General features: G+C 35.5%; 1 protein-coding gene across 3 annotated transcripts in view; it reads left to right on the top strand.

The window, feature by feature from the left end:
- CBLB (Cbl proto-oncogene B) overlaps window positions 1-15,347 on the top strand; it is a 142,094-nt gene extending 126,747 nt beyond the window's left edge. For 2 of the 3 annotated variants that reach the window (XM_085319146.1, XM_085319161.1), the window contains exons 15-19: window positions 1,252-1,340; window positions 1,454-1,585; window positions 2,850-2,990; window positions 6,799-6,918; window positions 11,482-15,347. In XM_085319146.1, coding sequence (XP_085175272.1) covers window positions 1,252-1,340; window positions 1,454-1,585; window positions 2,850-2,990; window positions 6,799-6,918; window positions 11,482-11,744 — 745 coding nt within the window. In that variant the 3' untranslated portion in view covers window positions 11,745-15,347. The remainder of the gene's footprint in view (window positions 1-1,251; window positions 1,341-1,453; window positions 1,586-2,849; window positions 2,991-6,798; window positions 6,919-11,481) is intronic. The other variant, XM_085319154.1, reaches the window with a different exon arrangement.
- Window positions 15,348-16,000: the final 653 nt, after the last annotated feature.

Consider the following 16,000-nt stretch of genomic DNA (forward strand, 5'->3'; position numbering starts at 1 on the left):
CCCCCCCCGCCCCTAGTCTTGTAATTATTTCTTATGTTTATTTCATTACCCATAGTTATAACTCTGGGGACTACAAACAGTTTCACTTGCTCTTCCCTTGCTGATTCTTAGATCCAGACCTTTATTCGTCCCTCCTTTCTGTGTGGCCAAAGCAGTGTTCACACTATTGGTGAAACCCGAAATTTGAAATTCTAGCTGTATCTACCTCTAGCAGCTTTGCCAGCGATTACTAATAATGGTGTGTGTAATACCTCTCTTTTTGTCTCTTTCTCTCCCTTTCTGTGTGTCTCTCTGTTCCTCCTTTCTCTTTCTTTCCCTCTCCCCACCTCCAACTGTCCAGCATGTTGCCCTCTTTCTGAAGGAGCACTCTGTGGTTCTTTCTGAACATGTAGGGTCCGCAGCTCCAATGACAGGACTCATTTCCCAGTTCTTTGACGTTTATTCAGATAATATTTGATATTATTAAAAGACTTTCATTCTCTATGATTGTCCCTTAGTCTTTCAATTGAGTCATCATATAAGAATAATCTCCAGTAGATAATACATTTTTCTGACTGCATCCTTGGTATCTTTCTACTTTGTTGCCTGAATCTCTTAAGTTTGTTGTAGGTAGCTTTAATATTTAATAAGATACTGTTGTTTAATTTGGGAGGAGTAATGTACTTCCCATTTTAAAACATAAAAAATTACAACATTAAAAATATATAAAAAGTAGAAGAATCAGCACAACTCAGATTTTCTATAAAGAAATTAATAGATGCATGTAAAACTGCTTTGGCAGAGATTGTTCATTTTTCATTTTAAATGTTCAACTGAGAATTTAGTTGAAATACATTATTGCCAGCAGTGTGTTCTGTTTGGTTTTGTTTTTTCTTTTAATATCTTTTCTTTCCCTATACTTCAATGTGGATAATTACCAAAACCCACATTTCCCTTCTTTATGTTTCTGTAAGGGGAATTTTAACAGCTGGAAGGTGAAATAGGTTTGGGTCTGTGACTTAACTTGGTGAATTAACAGAGCTCTGAAGTGAGGCCTAGATTTAATGTTAGCTCTTCCTCTAACTGGTATTTCAGCCTTAAGTAAATTTTTTAAGCAACATCAGTATCTCACCAAGAAAGCAGTATAATTCCTCAAAGGCATTTTTGGGGGAGTTGACCAGTACCTGCTTTCAGTATGAAAGTACTTTGTCATTCTGGGAATGTATACTCAGATAACTGGTAGATTACTTCTTTCTTAATTTCTGTCTTCAGAGTGTGTGAGAATGGTCAATGTGCTGGAATAACGAATGGAACACACAGTGCTGCTTCTGAGATGAAGAAATCAAAACATCCAGAGCTAGGTATATTTTTTTCCTTTTTGCTTATTTTTTCATTCTTTAACAAGAAGATTTACTCTGTGCCATTCTAGGGGTACAGCAAGAAAGCATTCACTTCTTGTGATTATGTCATTCAGGAGATGTCTATGATGCACCCACCGTTCCGGTACCTTTGCCACCTGCACGACCTCCTACCAGAGACAACACAAAACACAGCTCTTTGCTCAACAGGACACCCTCCGATTATGATCTTCTGGTGCCCCCTTTAGGTTGCAGTCTTTTTGCTAATTACGTTTAATGGTTAACATAGCCTAGATTAACCAAATACCATGCTTACTGAAAAAACCACAAATGTGTATTTAAGAGTACTGAACAAGCTATGGGCTAAATCGCACAGCTGTGCTTCAATATTTTTATCAAAATCTGTAATTGGCATATGTCTGTAAGCCCTTATGCAAGACATAGACAAAAAGGCAAGCTAAATCTGTATCCAGATTACAAAGAAAGACAAAAATGTTTTCTATAAAATAGATTATGAATTTTTGTCACTTAATGTGAAGTTTGACCAATGTAATTTAGTGCAATTGTGGAGAGTTTTTCATATTGTAGCTTGAGTGTTTACATCTGTTTTATCACATACAAAGAACATGGCCCAAGAAGTAGCATCTGAGTTAAAGAAAATTTAATTTATTTTTTTCCCATTATCAAGAAATAATCCAAAACTCGCTGCTGCCTACAGTCATCAAAAGCAATCTTTCTCAACCCTGATTTGTGCTCTCATATCCAAAAGTCAGTGAGCTTTTTGAGGCCATCTCCTATACCTTGACTGACAAACTCAGCTGTATGATTGCTAAGCAATGCTGTGTGTGTCACCATCCAATTTTCTGGTTCCATAAAACCTCTGAACATTTCCATGTTCCTGCCACTATACTTTCTGAGGTCCCTGAAGTGTTCAGATTTGCAAGAGTGCATAGAATTGAAAGGAGAAGAGCAGATAGAAATCACATCGCTTGGTAACCTAGTCCTACCTGCACCATCTTGTGTAAGGGTAAATTCTTTTGCTAAGGCCTGAGAAATTACTTTGATCTCTTGGGTCAGAGCTTTAAATCAGCAGATCTTCCAGTAAAATGATACACAGTATAAAATTAGCAGATCTGATGTAGTCAGCATTGTTGTTTATAAATACATGTATTTTCTTAGTCACTGAAGCATAACTGTTGTTCTGCAGTGATATTCAGAGAGGTCTTCATTACGGTACATTCTTTGTAATTGAGCCATGAAACAAAATCTCTACCCTTATCCCAGAAAAGAAACTGAGTGTTGCCAAAGGTGATTCAGAGCATGTTTCAGAAGTGCGTTGTGCATAGTAAGAGTCAAGATTACACTTCTGATACTGGAGTCACTGAACTGCTAGGTGAACCCTAGGAGTGTGAGGGCCTCTGTTAGCCAGAGAAAAATAAATTTTAGGCTTCACTCTTTATTGCACTATTCTGTTGAAGTCTTGCTTATCTAATAAGTCTTTCCTAAATGCAGCTGAAGATACCTTTGACAGCTCACCGCCTTCACTTCCTCCACCACCACCACCTGCTCGTCACAGCATTGTTGAGTACACAAAACCTGCTGGTTCAGGAAGCCGACCTCCTTCAGGACATGAGCTGTTCCTTCATCCTCCTGGTAGGAATGTGAAAGGAACAATGCATTTTATTTAATTTTCATTTACTTCAGAAGCTAATTTGTTTTGTGATAAGGTTGTCATCAAGCTTCAAAAGTCTGATTTGCCTGTAGCTCAGTATATAAAAAACAGAAAAATAGGTTTTTTAAATGGTGGAGATGAAAGAACTCAGAATATAAAAAAGACTCAGGTTTTCATTATCATGAAGTAATGAAATAAAGCCAATGTTTTTATACTAGGCCTCACATTTTAGTGCTTTTCTTTCTTTTTTTAGTTACTTTTTGAAGTGCCAAGTTTTCTATTGTGCTCTGTGATACTAGTGTGTATCGTTTTGTCAAATCTGTTGTCTTTTATAGTCCAGTGTAGTACATGCATTTTGTCTTATTTTTAAATGGGAAAAATGAAAAAAGGAAAATAACACCCTATTTTGTTAGCACTGTTACTGTAAAATTTTGCTGCAGAACTATATTAATTTTGAACATCGTGATTGCAGGATTCCCTGGTTCATAAGAYTTTTTGATAATAAAAGTCAGATTTTCACCTGTCTCTTTCCCCAAAATCACGGTTGTACTTTTTCAGTCTGGTATTTTGACTTTTAAAAGACATAAAATCTATGCTTACAATTTATGTATTTTGTCCTTGAGTTGAACAGTGTTTGATTGGCAGGGCTAATTAATATAAATATATATTCTGATGATGAGACAGATTACAGAAGTATTTTTATGAGTTACATAGTGCGTGTCTCTGAAGTGTGTCTTTTTTTTTTCCCCCCCATCCCCCTCTTTGGAAGCTTCCAGAGGATGTTGACGGACAAGTTTACCTATTCCAAGATTATTCCCAGTAATTATCTACCTAATGGTCTGATTAGAACTCTTCCCCATTCTGTCTCTTCATATAAGTATGAGAAGCAATATGGAAAGTATTGAAATGTTTTGATGGATGATATCACAGGAGTGTAGGAACATAGATGACAAGGAATTATGTGCAACTGCATAATAGCCTAAGAGTTTGTAGAGTGTTTACCTATCTTTTGTGGATGAAAAGCTGTGGGTTGAAAGTGAGCTAGTGAAGCTCACTTCACTAATTTGGAGAAAATCAGTGAAGGTGATTATTTGCTCCAGAAGTTATTTGTAAGACTTTAAGAAACTCAGGGCTGTTGCTGCACCCCATCTACTTAGAGGTTAATGAAGTTGCCCACATGTGTCTGGATGCTTACACCTACCAAAATCTGATCCAGCCGCTCTGGTCATCTTACCCCAAATCTCAAAACATAAAGACCACACTAAATTTATCTAATAGTTAAACTTTCAAGTGTTCTATACCCACATTAATATTGAGTAATATGACCTGCATGTCCTCAGAAACGTGCAAGTTTTACTCCAAATCAATGTTTTTCCTGTTGTACTGTATCACAGATACTGTGTTGTTCTCTAGGAGCAATAATCACATAATACTAAAATGTTCTTCCTGTCTATTAGTGCATTTAATAAATGTACATCTCATTTAACTGCAGCTCTTAAAAGAAAGTAATTGCATTTGAAAACAATTACATTCCAAAATTTAAGATAACAAATATATGAAAAAGAATCTGTATATCAGAAAATAGATGACTATGTTGTGAAGAAGTGTGAATTACCTTCCAATATTCACATAGTATACAGCTGATTCTTGTATCTGTGCTTACTCATTTCCTTTGCAGGCATTAGATGTTAGACTTTTGGAGCAGTCCTGTCATGTGAAGCACTTGTTATAATAATGTGATAAAGTGTTGCCACTCATTTCTTGGCTGGGGAGGAAAATAGTCTGAACTAATAGTATGTTGAAAGGTAGAGGCCAAAATTCAYAAGTTTGGGCATGCAGGTGACCTTATCAGTGTCAAGAAGCTCTGGTTTTCCAGTTTATTGTACTGCATTAAGTATCAAAATGTTCAAGTGCTRTGTCAGTTCAGCTGCATTTTTATCTTCATAGTCTTTGCTAGGTATGTGCACGTTTGTTTTGTTTTAACGGTTATAATGACAGAGATGTTCAGTTATGGACATGGACATGAGAATTATCTACAAAGTTTAGAAATCTTACATATGTTTTTCAGTTTGAATCAGGCTATCGCAAGGAAGTGCATCAATGACAGTGAAATATGTCAGGTTTGCTTCATTTTAACAAATTAAAAAAAGGAATTTTTTTTGTAACTTGTATTCTAATAGAGAAACTTCATTAAAAATCAACACGGACTTTAAAGCTCTGAATAAATTTGCCCCAATACAAGTATGTATAAATGATTAGGTTGAACCTGAGTGACCTTTTTTGAAATGTTCTATTACGTATTTTTTGCTATCAGTCAAGACCTGAACACTGAGTAATTTGCCAAAACTGTGTATATTTAATAAGATAGAACTCGGCTCAGTGCATATCTTGTTAGATAAGCCATGAGTCCTTGTAATGACTTGGCATATTACAGGATGTAAAGGTTGATCTTCATAAATATAGGGCCAGGAATTAGTTTATCTTCTGCACTTCAAAATAAAAATATTGCAATATTCAGAAGCCCAGTCTAAATGGATGCCACAATTGTATCATCTGATGCAGAAGCACATACTGCACTATTGAGACCTAATGGGAGTAGAAATAGAAAATGAAAATCTCTCCCATAATCTCTGTAAATCTGGATGTAATTCCAGGAAACATATGAAGTTTAAATTTATTAAGCATTATTTCCAAATAATCTGAGAAATATCATTGATACTGTCAACAAAACATTTCCTAGCTTTTAATTAAAAATCTGGAGAGTGTATTTATGGCAATTTGCACAATGAATTCAATCTTATAACAGCATTCTTCATTAATCCTGTCTAAGTGTACCCACCTACTCAGGGATACATGCTTGTATTTGTCTCCTTTTTATTCAAATGATATTTCTAAAGCTGTATTACTTTACAGCTTGTCAAATAAACCACTGCATTTATATAGCAAATGATTTATGATGATTTTATTATGATTGGTTTCTGTACAAGTCTGAGGTGATTGCTCAACTATCCATCAGAGTCTGTGAGATTAGAGTAATGATCACATCATCAGTAGCAAAAAAATGTAGACACACATACACAGTGATATACATGGTCCGCTAGACTGTTATGAGTCCAGAGCAGAAGCCAGGTCCATGATGATGATAAACATTTGCTGAGCTGCATCCACAATAGCCTAAAAAAGTTATAAAGGAGGACAGAATATGGCAGGATTTTCTCTTTCCCCCTTTTCTTTTTATTTTTTTCTTATAATCAGCAGAGGAAACTGAAAAGCCTGTTTCAACAGTCTTTACCAGTCCCTTCAGTATTTACTTGGTAGCTGAGACTGCATGAATAGCAAATCTCTCTTGTCATCTTTGTAGACTGCAACTCATAGGAGTGTGAGCAAGCTCTGACCAAACTGGCTAGCAGGAATACTTCTAATTGTGCTGCTGTAGGCTTTAAAATCTGTTCCATGCTTTGTCAGCTGCACTCCTAGCAGTGTCAGGACTGGTTAATTAAAAGGTACCTCATAGAGGTCAACAGAGGAGCAGTAATTAGTATAGAGTAGACTAGCTTTGAGCTGTGATGCTGTTTCAGTCACTTCAAGGAATAGTTACGTGTCTGCTCCACAATTGTTGAGTTTGGATGTGTGCATGAGTGTGCGGATCCTATGGGGGGAGTGTTTCTGTTTGGATTGATGGCCCCCCTTTGGGGAGGAAGGCTATCTTAAGTTTAGGTTCTATGCATTAGCACTACCCCAAATAATAATTATAGAAGTTCTAAGAAATCTTTTTTGGTTTTTTTACAGATCTCCATTTTGATCCAATAACTGGTCCTGTCCCTTTGCCACCTGCTCGTAGAGTAACTGGAGAAAATGTCAAAACCAATAGGACATCTCAAGAATATGATCAACTTCCTTCCTCTTCAGGTAAGGTAGAAAACTTTGCTTGGAGAGAATTGCAGCTTAACAAAGCAAGTAATTTTCATCCATTAAGTCCAATGAGATCTTTGTCAGTCATGACAACAGCTGGCAGTGGTAGTATGATGACAGAAAATCATCAAAGGATAATAGATACGAAAATTCTGTACTAAAGTAAAAGTGGCTTGCTGTTGTCTGTAGGGTCATGTAGATTTTCTGGCAAAAAATTGTTACTGCCTTTAACTAACTGCCAAACTGAGTGCTTGTGTGAGTTCTAGTGTTATTTTTTGAGGAAAGCAGGGATTTTTCTACCACCTTTGATGTTTACAAGAGATCAGAAGTCCTGCAGGGAATGCGTGCCTCTTAATTCCAGGATATTTTTTATTGCATCTTGGAAAAGTGTAGCTTGAATCTCCCTAGTAGTAGTATTTGCTTGTCCTTTGAACTAATATAACTGTCTGAGGTTCTGAGATATTTTAAGAATATTTTTTAATAAAAAGTTAAGAACCAAAGCTAATTAAAACTCAGTCTTCTATTTTGTAACAGAACAGGTACAGTAGAATCAATTTCTCTGACATTGAAGTTTCACTCATTCTTTTCATTCAGGAATGAGAATGGTATGACCACCTTTTAAAACTAAAGAGCTTTTCATCGGTTCTGTGGCAGAGCATTTTTTAAATATTCCTGAATTACTGCAAGGTGTTAGCTATTTAAGAGCTTTTAGATGTCACATAATAAATACTTTTTTTAATCTTTGTTTCCCGCAGCTGTCTTCTAAAATAGCCATATGTGTCAACCTTTGCTATTAATGTTGTGCTAAATCAGCATGATGTACTGCAAGATACTCAATTTAATTTCAATTAAATTAAAACTGTTTGATAGATCATGTTATACTATTAATTGCAAAGTTCTTTTTACATTGGCAGTAGTTCCATAGAATGGAACTGATGAGCTTCAAGATGAACTGATACAACTTACTCTACAATTTAGAAAGACAGTGTAAAGAGTTTAACTCTACTCAGAACTTTTCTTTTTAAATTTAATCAGAATTAATCAGTTCACTTAGGAAATCCATCTTCATTTCAGCCCTTTAATACGGTGGTTCTTTGAACTAGCTGGAAAGGCATGGTAGTCCACTATAAAATAAACTATAATTTAGCCATTGTTTCATTAGCATGAGAAGTCCCTTGACCTCTGTTTTTCATTTTGATTGTTTATAAGATTGGAACACCTGCTTTACCGTCATGATATTTAACCGAACTCTTAACATATCGTGGCAAATTTGTTCTAATGTAGCAAGTATTTAGTACTGAAAAGTTAGGAAATAGTTCTCAGCTATGCACCTAACACTTCCCAAGGCATGTTTTTTCAGACCTAAATACATAGTTTTTAAGTGTCTTTTACAAAGCACAGCCAGTGACGTACGTGAAAGGTAGAAGACAATTAGGCCACTAATGTAGATGTCTGCTGTGTTTTACTGARTTTAGCTATTCTGTAAGAAATGGATTCTAATGACTAGTTAGATACATTTGTCTGCTGTCTCCTCACTCATCTGGCTTATTAATGCACTGGCATGCAAATTAAAGTACTTACACTGAAATGGGTTTTCCGGGCATGGGTGGGCAGACAGGCAGTGGCAATTCACATACTATTTGAGAGTGAATTTAAATTTAACTCATCTGCCGTAGTAATGCCACAAGTGATAGAAGAGCATACCTAATAGCTTGAGGGATCAATGGCTCCAGCAGCTGCTTTTCCCACTTTCTCCCTATTCTGTCAATGCCTTGCTACAGATGTCCCCTAGGTATGCTTTGTTTCTCTACCCTAGTTAGCTGCTTGCTACTGCTCCACAGTGAGCCTTGCACAACAACCCCACATGATCTTGCAGCTCATCTCCTTGCCCGTTTCCCTGATGCTTCTTAGTATGTCAGCGGAAGACCATGGGGTGTACTAGAGAAGCAAGGGAAGAGAAAGAGAGATCTGTTTCACAGCAGAGAGAAACAGAGACAGTTGGCATGGTTGCAAATAATCTCCCACTGTGCCACAGAGCTCTTACACTTCGCTTACAGGTTTTTCCACAYGTTTTAAGCATTTATTAAATGAGCCTGTCACTGCCTTTATGCTAATCAATTTCCGAAGGGTTAAATCTAGTGCTCCCTTACAGAAGTGTGAGTGATAGAGGAGACTCCTTGCTGTGGAAGCTGTTAAATGAATTAGAAGATTAGAAAGTCTGTTTGCATTCTTATTTAGGCATCCATGGTGGCTGACACATCAGAGAGAATGGGAGTTGGGAAGGAAAATCCTGCTCAAATGCCCGTATCTCTGTGTCCAGATGTATTTGCAGCTTAGGCGTAGTATCGTAAGCTCAGGATCCAAAGTGATACCTAGCTTTAGCTAAAATTTTATATGGATGTGAAGATATTGAAAGAGATGTCAGCACTTAAAAATAATAATTGGAATTCAATTAGGAAGAGAGGGCTGGAAATCTTTAAGTATCAGTGCTATAGAGAGACAGTGAGAAGAAAAAGCATGTGTTGCGTGTCTTCCTAGAGAATTAAAAATGACCTCTCTAAATTATATAATTGCTTAAGAAGGTTTCTTAGGAAGCTTCAGCAAAGTGAAGGTGTTATTCAATGAGTAATTTCAGTTTCAAGGCTGTATTAGACTGTCTAGAGCAAGAATTATTTCACGTAACACACAGATGCAAGGTTATGGTGTATACATAAAGAATTTTTGCTGTACTTAATGCCCAGGGGAAAGTGTAAAGTTTACAGATCAGTTTTGTTTCATCTTCAATAGATGTCCATAATAACATGCGATATTAAATAGTTTTAAATATTCATGAAAGAGCTCACCATTTTTAACATGATAGATTATTTGAAATATAAAGTGTATTCTTCTCTAATCTAATTTGAGTTTTCTAAAATAAGTGAAATTAGAAATTTGAACTTGTTTCTGGTTTGGTTTAGTTTTTAATTATTAATCACATGTCCAGAACTATTGTTAATTTCTTAATCCAGAGTGTTTCACAAATCTTCCATAGCTTCATAGCAGGCACAGATATGTTTTGAGTTGTGTTTACTAGAATGATTAGCATTTATATAATGTTTTTCATCTTTAGAGACTTTTACAAATATGAAATAGTCCTTACAATCTGCAGGTTGTCTCATAACTATTTTGCACAGAAAATAGGCAATGAAATAAAAAATTAACCTCAGCCCCTTAATGTAAATTCTTAATCAAATTACTCTTATTCACTTGTTACGTGAATACCACTATCTTTCTGAAAGTGCTCTTTGTTCATTTTCTCTGAATTAAGAAACTGAATTAAATTTGTAACAACATTCCCATCTGAATGCATAACAACCAGTTTGAGGGAAAAATTAACATTGAGTAGACATGCAATAATGTGGTCTCTTTTGGTTCCTCTTAAATGTTTAATGTACTCTGTTGGATTACAGTCTGAATGTTCTCTATGTGCAGTATTATGATAAATAGCAGATTTTAACAGTAATATTAGAAATAACACTTTTTTTTGTACCACTAAAAAACTATCTCTAGAGTACTTAACACTAGCAAATGCCATTGCTGGCAGTATAAGTAAACAGTRAGCATCACAGCCAGAAATTCCATAGTTTATCTCTCAATGTTGCTGCTTGTTGATGGAAATTTTTAGATTCTTTTTGAAGGATTACAGACTTTTTTTTTAAAGAATACTTTGGTCTTGAAGGTGTTTTCTGCTTTACGCCAGCTTGTGTTTAAGCTTCTTATTGTGGAATCAGTGAGGATAAAGAGGTTTTAGGAACGTATGAAGTTTACTTGAGTACTAGCCTCTTGACTTTGAGATTAGCAGATCTGAATATTAGATCTTTAGATCTTTTCATCAGGACATCATGATGTTAGCACCAGCCTTAACTGTGAAGGTAGCATTTCTTAAAAGAGAGGAAAAAAAAAAATCCAGAGAGGGGGGGGGGGGGGAAGGGGAAAGGATCGTGTTTGGCTCTCACCATGGAAATTACTTGAATTAGAGAGTTTTTTGGAGAAACCAATTATTTCAGCTACAACTGGCTGAACAGAATCTGCATGATGCATAAACAAGCAAAGGATTTTTCTCCTTCAGGCATATTTGGTTGGATTCCTCATCTGTGCAACTTCCAGACCTCTGTAATTTCCTGAATAAAACTGACCAAATTTAGGGTTTTTTAAGCAGGCTAGAAACAAGAAGTCCTCAAACTGGAGATTGAAAGTGGAAATCCTCTCCAATTACCTCCACCTTTGCTGTTTCATCATACTTTCTTTTCCTTCCAGCTTTAGATAATTCAGATTGTGACTTGTATTTGCATGTTCTTACCATATTATTTAACCTAGCATTTCACTAAGTTATTTCCATTTTGGATTTTCTTGAAGATTCTGGCTTCTATCAGAATTTTAAAATGAGATAAATCAGCATGTTTCTTTAGAATGTCACTTTTTAAACTGCTTCTTGATGCTAACTGACTTGAGGCTGGACCTACCTTTAACACAATTTTTAAGCCAATTCATGATGATTTCTGTCTGCTTTATTTGAAACAGATAGTTCACAAGCACCAGCAAGGCCCCCTAAACCACTTCCTCGGAGGACTGCACCAGAAATACACCACAGGAAAGCGTACAGCTCTGACAATTCCACGGAAAATGTGGATGCAAAAATTGCAAAACTTATGGGAGAGGGCTATTCCTTTGAAGAAGTCAAGAGGGCACTTGAAATAGCCCAGAATAATGTTGATGTGGCCCGTAGTATTTTAAGAGAGTTTGTCTGCTTTCCACCACCAGTCTCCCCACGTCTCAATCTATAGCAGCATGAAGATTTTCTTGAAGCATGTGAATTCTACGTATATGTGTGCAGATTGGGGAATGAGAGAAAGAAGAGAAAAGGGAATGTTTTTCTCTCATCATTAATAGGAAGATGTTTGTTTCCAGCAGTTTATCAAAGGATCATGGCTGCTCTGATCAAGACTTATAAATATGCTGAGGCTTATGTATTTTTGCTAGCCATACTTTTTTAAATCAGGGTTGAACTGACAAAATAATTTAAAGAAGTTTACTTCTCTAGAACTTTTAATCTGTGAAATGCTTTTTCTTGTTTACAAGTTGGCAAGTTACAGTTTTCTAGATGATGYCTGTACTGTGTTTCTGTTCATATTCACTTGTACGTGTGGTCAGTTCTGCTGTAGCATTCACAACAATTTCCATGCTGACCACACCATCAACTAAATCATCACTTTATAGAAGCTCTGTATTTGTTCTTTTCTCTTACAAGATGCTTTAATTGTTTTTGCATTTCAGCTCATCAAACAAATGCAAAAAGTATGTGGCCTTCACTACTGATTTTTTTTTTTTTTTGGTCTTCTGAGATTCCTTTGCTTCTAAGAGAGGAAAAATCTGAATGTAAAATGCATTATTCTGTCTATGAACTGCCTTTCTAAAGGTATTTTGACAGTAATGTTGGGCAGCTTTCTGTTTAACATGAATTCTGTGATCTATAATCCTCAAGGTCTTTTATCCACAGTTTCCACAATTAAGAACAAACAAGAAGTCCCAACCTACAAATAAAGTAGTTAATGCAGCCATAGTACAATGTCATGATTTGTAAAAGCTCTTTAAAATTTGATTATTTGATCGCAAATTTTCAAAAAAGCCAAATGCAGTCTATTCTGATTACACACCAAGGGCACCAGTTCTCCATGCCTTATGAGGCATGCCAGACTAGAAGGAATCTTTTTAATGATATTCAGGTAAATTCCAGTTCTAGCTTCTGCAAAGAGGAATTTGGTTAATTTTTTGTTTGAGTGATTATCCTGTGGTTCATCGTGGCTTGGATCAGTTTGTATTAATATGGAAACTTTAAAGCTTTGATGCACTGTTAAGTCCTAATGCTACTGTATCAATATTTTTTGCAAAGCTCTTTAGTAATCTCTGTACACATTATTATGCTTGAGTATGTGTTTAATACCCAAATTCACTCATTCACTTTCCAGCTGCTTAGTTGGAAAGATACTTCTTTGCTATAGATGGCTAGTGAGGCTCTGAGGTTTTATTTTAAAGTCCACATTAATGCAAGCCAAATTAAAAATTTTTCTAATTTTAAGTCTGTTTTTAGTATACTCAAAAGTTAAGAGTACATACTTCCAGAATAATTTTATGATTGCTGCTTTCCTGTTTTTATAGGAAACTTTGAAATCATCTTTTCCTATGTTACTCTTCRAAAGATAAACCGAGTGGTAGATAGAATAGTTTACATGTTTTGAAATGTGACCAGTATCTGAGAACTTTTACATTGTGCAAAACTGGGTATGAGATATATATTTATTGTTCCCTTTCAGTTGTCAGTTTTCTCCTTAACTCTTAGTAAGTGGTTAAAGGTAAACCACTTGCAGGTTAAGATCTCAGTAGCCAGTGCATTTGTTTTAGAGATTTAAAGACAGCAAATACCTGAAGTACAGAATTGAAAGTAACTGAGAACGCTCAGTGGAAGTTACTGTTATGTGTCAAAGTCCATCACTTCATCAAAGAGCTTATTCTTAAAAATAATTAAGTATATCATTTCATGGTAATGCAAAGCATAGTACGTCTATCATTAATCTGCTTTGGTCCAGTGATAGAAGATGATTAGGAGAATTCAGGCTATAGGAAGGAGTTTCTGTTCCATTTTGATTTAAGCCAATGATTCTGAGTTTGTTCTAGAAAAGGGCATTTGCAACTTCCTTTAAATATTCATTCCTTGAGTACAGCTTATGAAAAGTTTTGACTGAAGTTACATTTTGGGCTTTTAGTTTGAGTAAATCTTTCTCTTCTGTTTTGGGGGAAAATATTATGCTGTCTTGAGCTCTTGTGTTCATTTGGTTTGTTTACTGTATCATATTGATAACATTCTAGCATTTTAGCTAACTATAAATTCAGAATGATGCATGCTGTTAAACACTGAGGTTGTGCTGGAATTACTTAAGCATGGTTCTAGCGTAACTGGCAGCATAGCAGCGATGACAGTAAAAATGCTGTACAAAAACAAGCAAACCATCTGCAGATGGAGTTTTGAAATTTTATATTTTAATGGATAAATCTGCCATATTGTCTCATTTTCTCAATTTTATGCTGCAGATTAGTATAAATGACACTTCTATGTTTCAGTTAGAAGTTGGAACCGTTGCCTGATAGAGGATTTTAAAGGATATGGATTTTAAATTATTTGCTTCTCCTTTTTGGTTGTGAATACCAACAGCCTTTTATTTTATTTTATTTTATTTTTTTGGAACTGCTTGAAAAACTTGATGAACAATATCCTCAGCGGTATCTTTAAGAGTTGCATTAATCTTCAAATGAGCATAATCATCACACTTAAACAGTGGAATGTGAAGGCCCTTTCAAACCTGTTTGGGTTAATAGATTTAAACTCAAACAGAGTGAAATTGCATTGCTAGAGTGTTGCTGTTTACTATGCAGGAATTAATGAGTTTAAAAGAAATTAATCTGGCCACAGACTAGTTCTCTGAAAAATATTTTAACCTTCTAAAAACTAAAAGATTGAGCCTGGCAATGTGTTTTGCACATATACAACTTTAAGCAAGAGTGACTTCAGTGAGAGTTCTTGGATGAACAAAGTTGATTAAACTCAGATAGACGTTTGCTATCACGATGAAGGCTACAGGCATATTTCCTCCAATTAAATGCCATTGCAGGATTTAGRCCATCATTCTGGTGTCTGTGGGCCTCACCATTCATCTCGTCCTGGCTAAATTACTGCATTTTAAGCAAATGGACTGAATCAGAAAAAGGAAAGTAAGTGTACATYGGCAGCATGGATCCTTTTCAAAGACTCTAAGTAGGGAAAAAATGAAATTGTGCTAAAATAAATGAATTAAATATGATTAGCCATACTAATGGCTTGGCTGGAACCCTATAATGGCCGYTGGTAAAACTTGTTAATGTTTCGTATCTGAACAGTGCATCTGGCATAGACATTTTTTCATAATGTGAATTTAGGAAGTTTTGTACCAGGATCATTTTTTTCAGTTACATTTCTCAAATTTTCAGCTTGAAGCTTTACTTTGCACTGACCTGAAAGCATATAAATCTGTGTCTTAAAGCTTGACAAATTTGGAAGCATATAAACAGAGTATTTTAAGCAGATTCAGGTACTGCCTGTTGACCTGGAATTTAGCGCTTTAGGAATGACTTCTTGAAAAAGGACTTCAGTAGTTTCCATTTTGAAGGATTTTCTTCCAAATAACTATTTTATCTGAAAATGCCTTTTATAAACTTGTCTAACATGTGGCAGACTTAGTGATGTGTTCAGTTAATTTATATTTTATTCCATGTTCTTTTTCAATTCTGGTTATTATGTAAGCTCAAGTTCTTTATCTGTTCTTGTAAGGTATTTTATAAAATTAATGTTAACAGAATATTGGGTTGGTCTATGATTTTTCAAGCCTCTCTCTGTCTCTCTCTCTGATACTGAATGTTACCGTTTTTCATATACTTCTGTGGAAACAACCTACTTTGTGCAAAAGCTGAACATTGTCTTGTAAACCAGAAAATATGAGACTTTGCTGTAAGATAAGGTGAATCAATGCATTTAGACATCCTCTTAGCTCAGCTGGTTAGAGTGTGGTGTTAATAATGCCAAGGTCGCAGGTTCGATCCCTGTACGGACCACTTATTTGAGGGTTGGACTAGGTGATCTCCAGAGGTCCCTTCCAACCCTACCAATTCTATGATTCTCTTTACATYCCCACTCATTATTTCACTTTCTAAATTTCAGCAGTAAAAAAATAGAAATTGACAGTAACTTCAGAATGCGTAGCTAATAGTTGTATAGCAGAAAGATAATAATCAACATTTAGAATCCAAAGTGAATGAACTATATGTCCAAATCCAGGTTAATTTACAAATAATCAAACAAGATTTTTCCTGAAGAAACTGATGACAAACTTGCAGTGATGTTGCTTTAAATCTTATTCCCTTACATTTCTTTACAAGCATTGCAAGTCTTAATGTAAAAAATATTTTAGAAGTAYAAAACGTTTCTTTTTCTTGTCTTTGTATTCCAACATTC

The sequence above is a fragment of the Rhea americana genome, unplaced genomic scaffold, assembly GCF_003343005.1.
Source record: "Rhea americana isolate MKP2758 unplaced genomic scaffold, rheAme1 scaffold_118, whole genome shotgun sequence".
NCBI lineage: Eukaryota > Metazoa > Chordata > Aves > Rheiformes > Rheidae > Rhea > Rhea americana.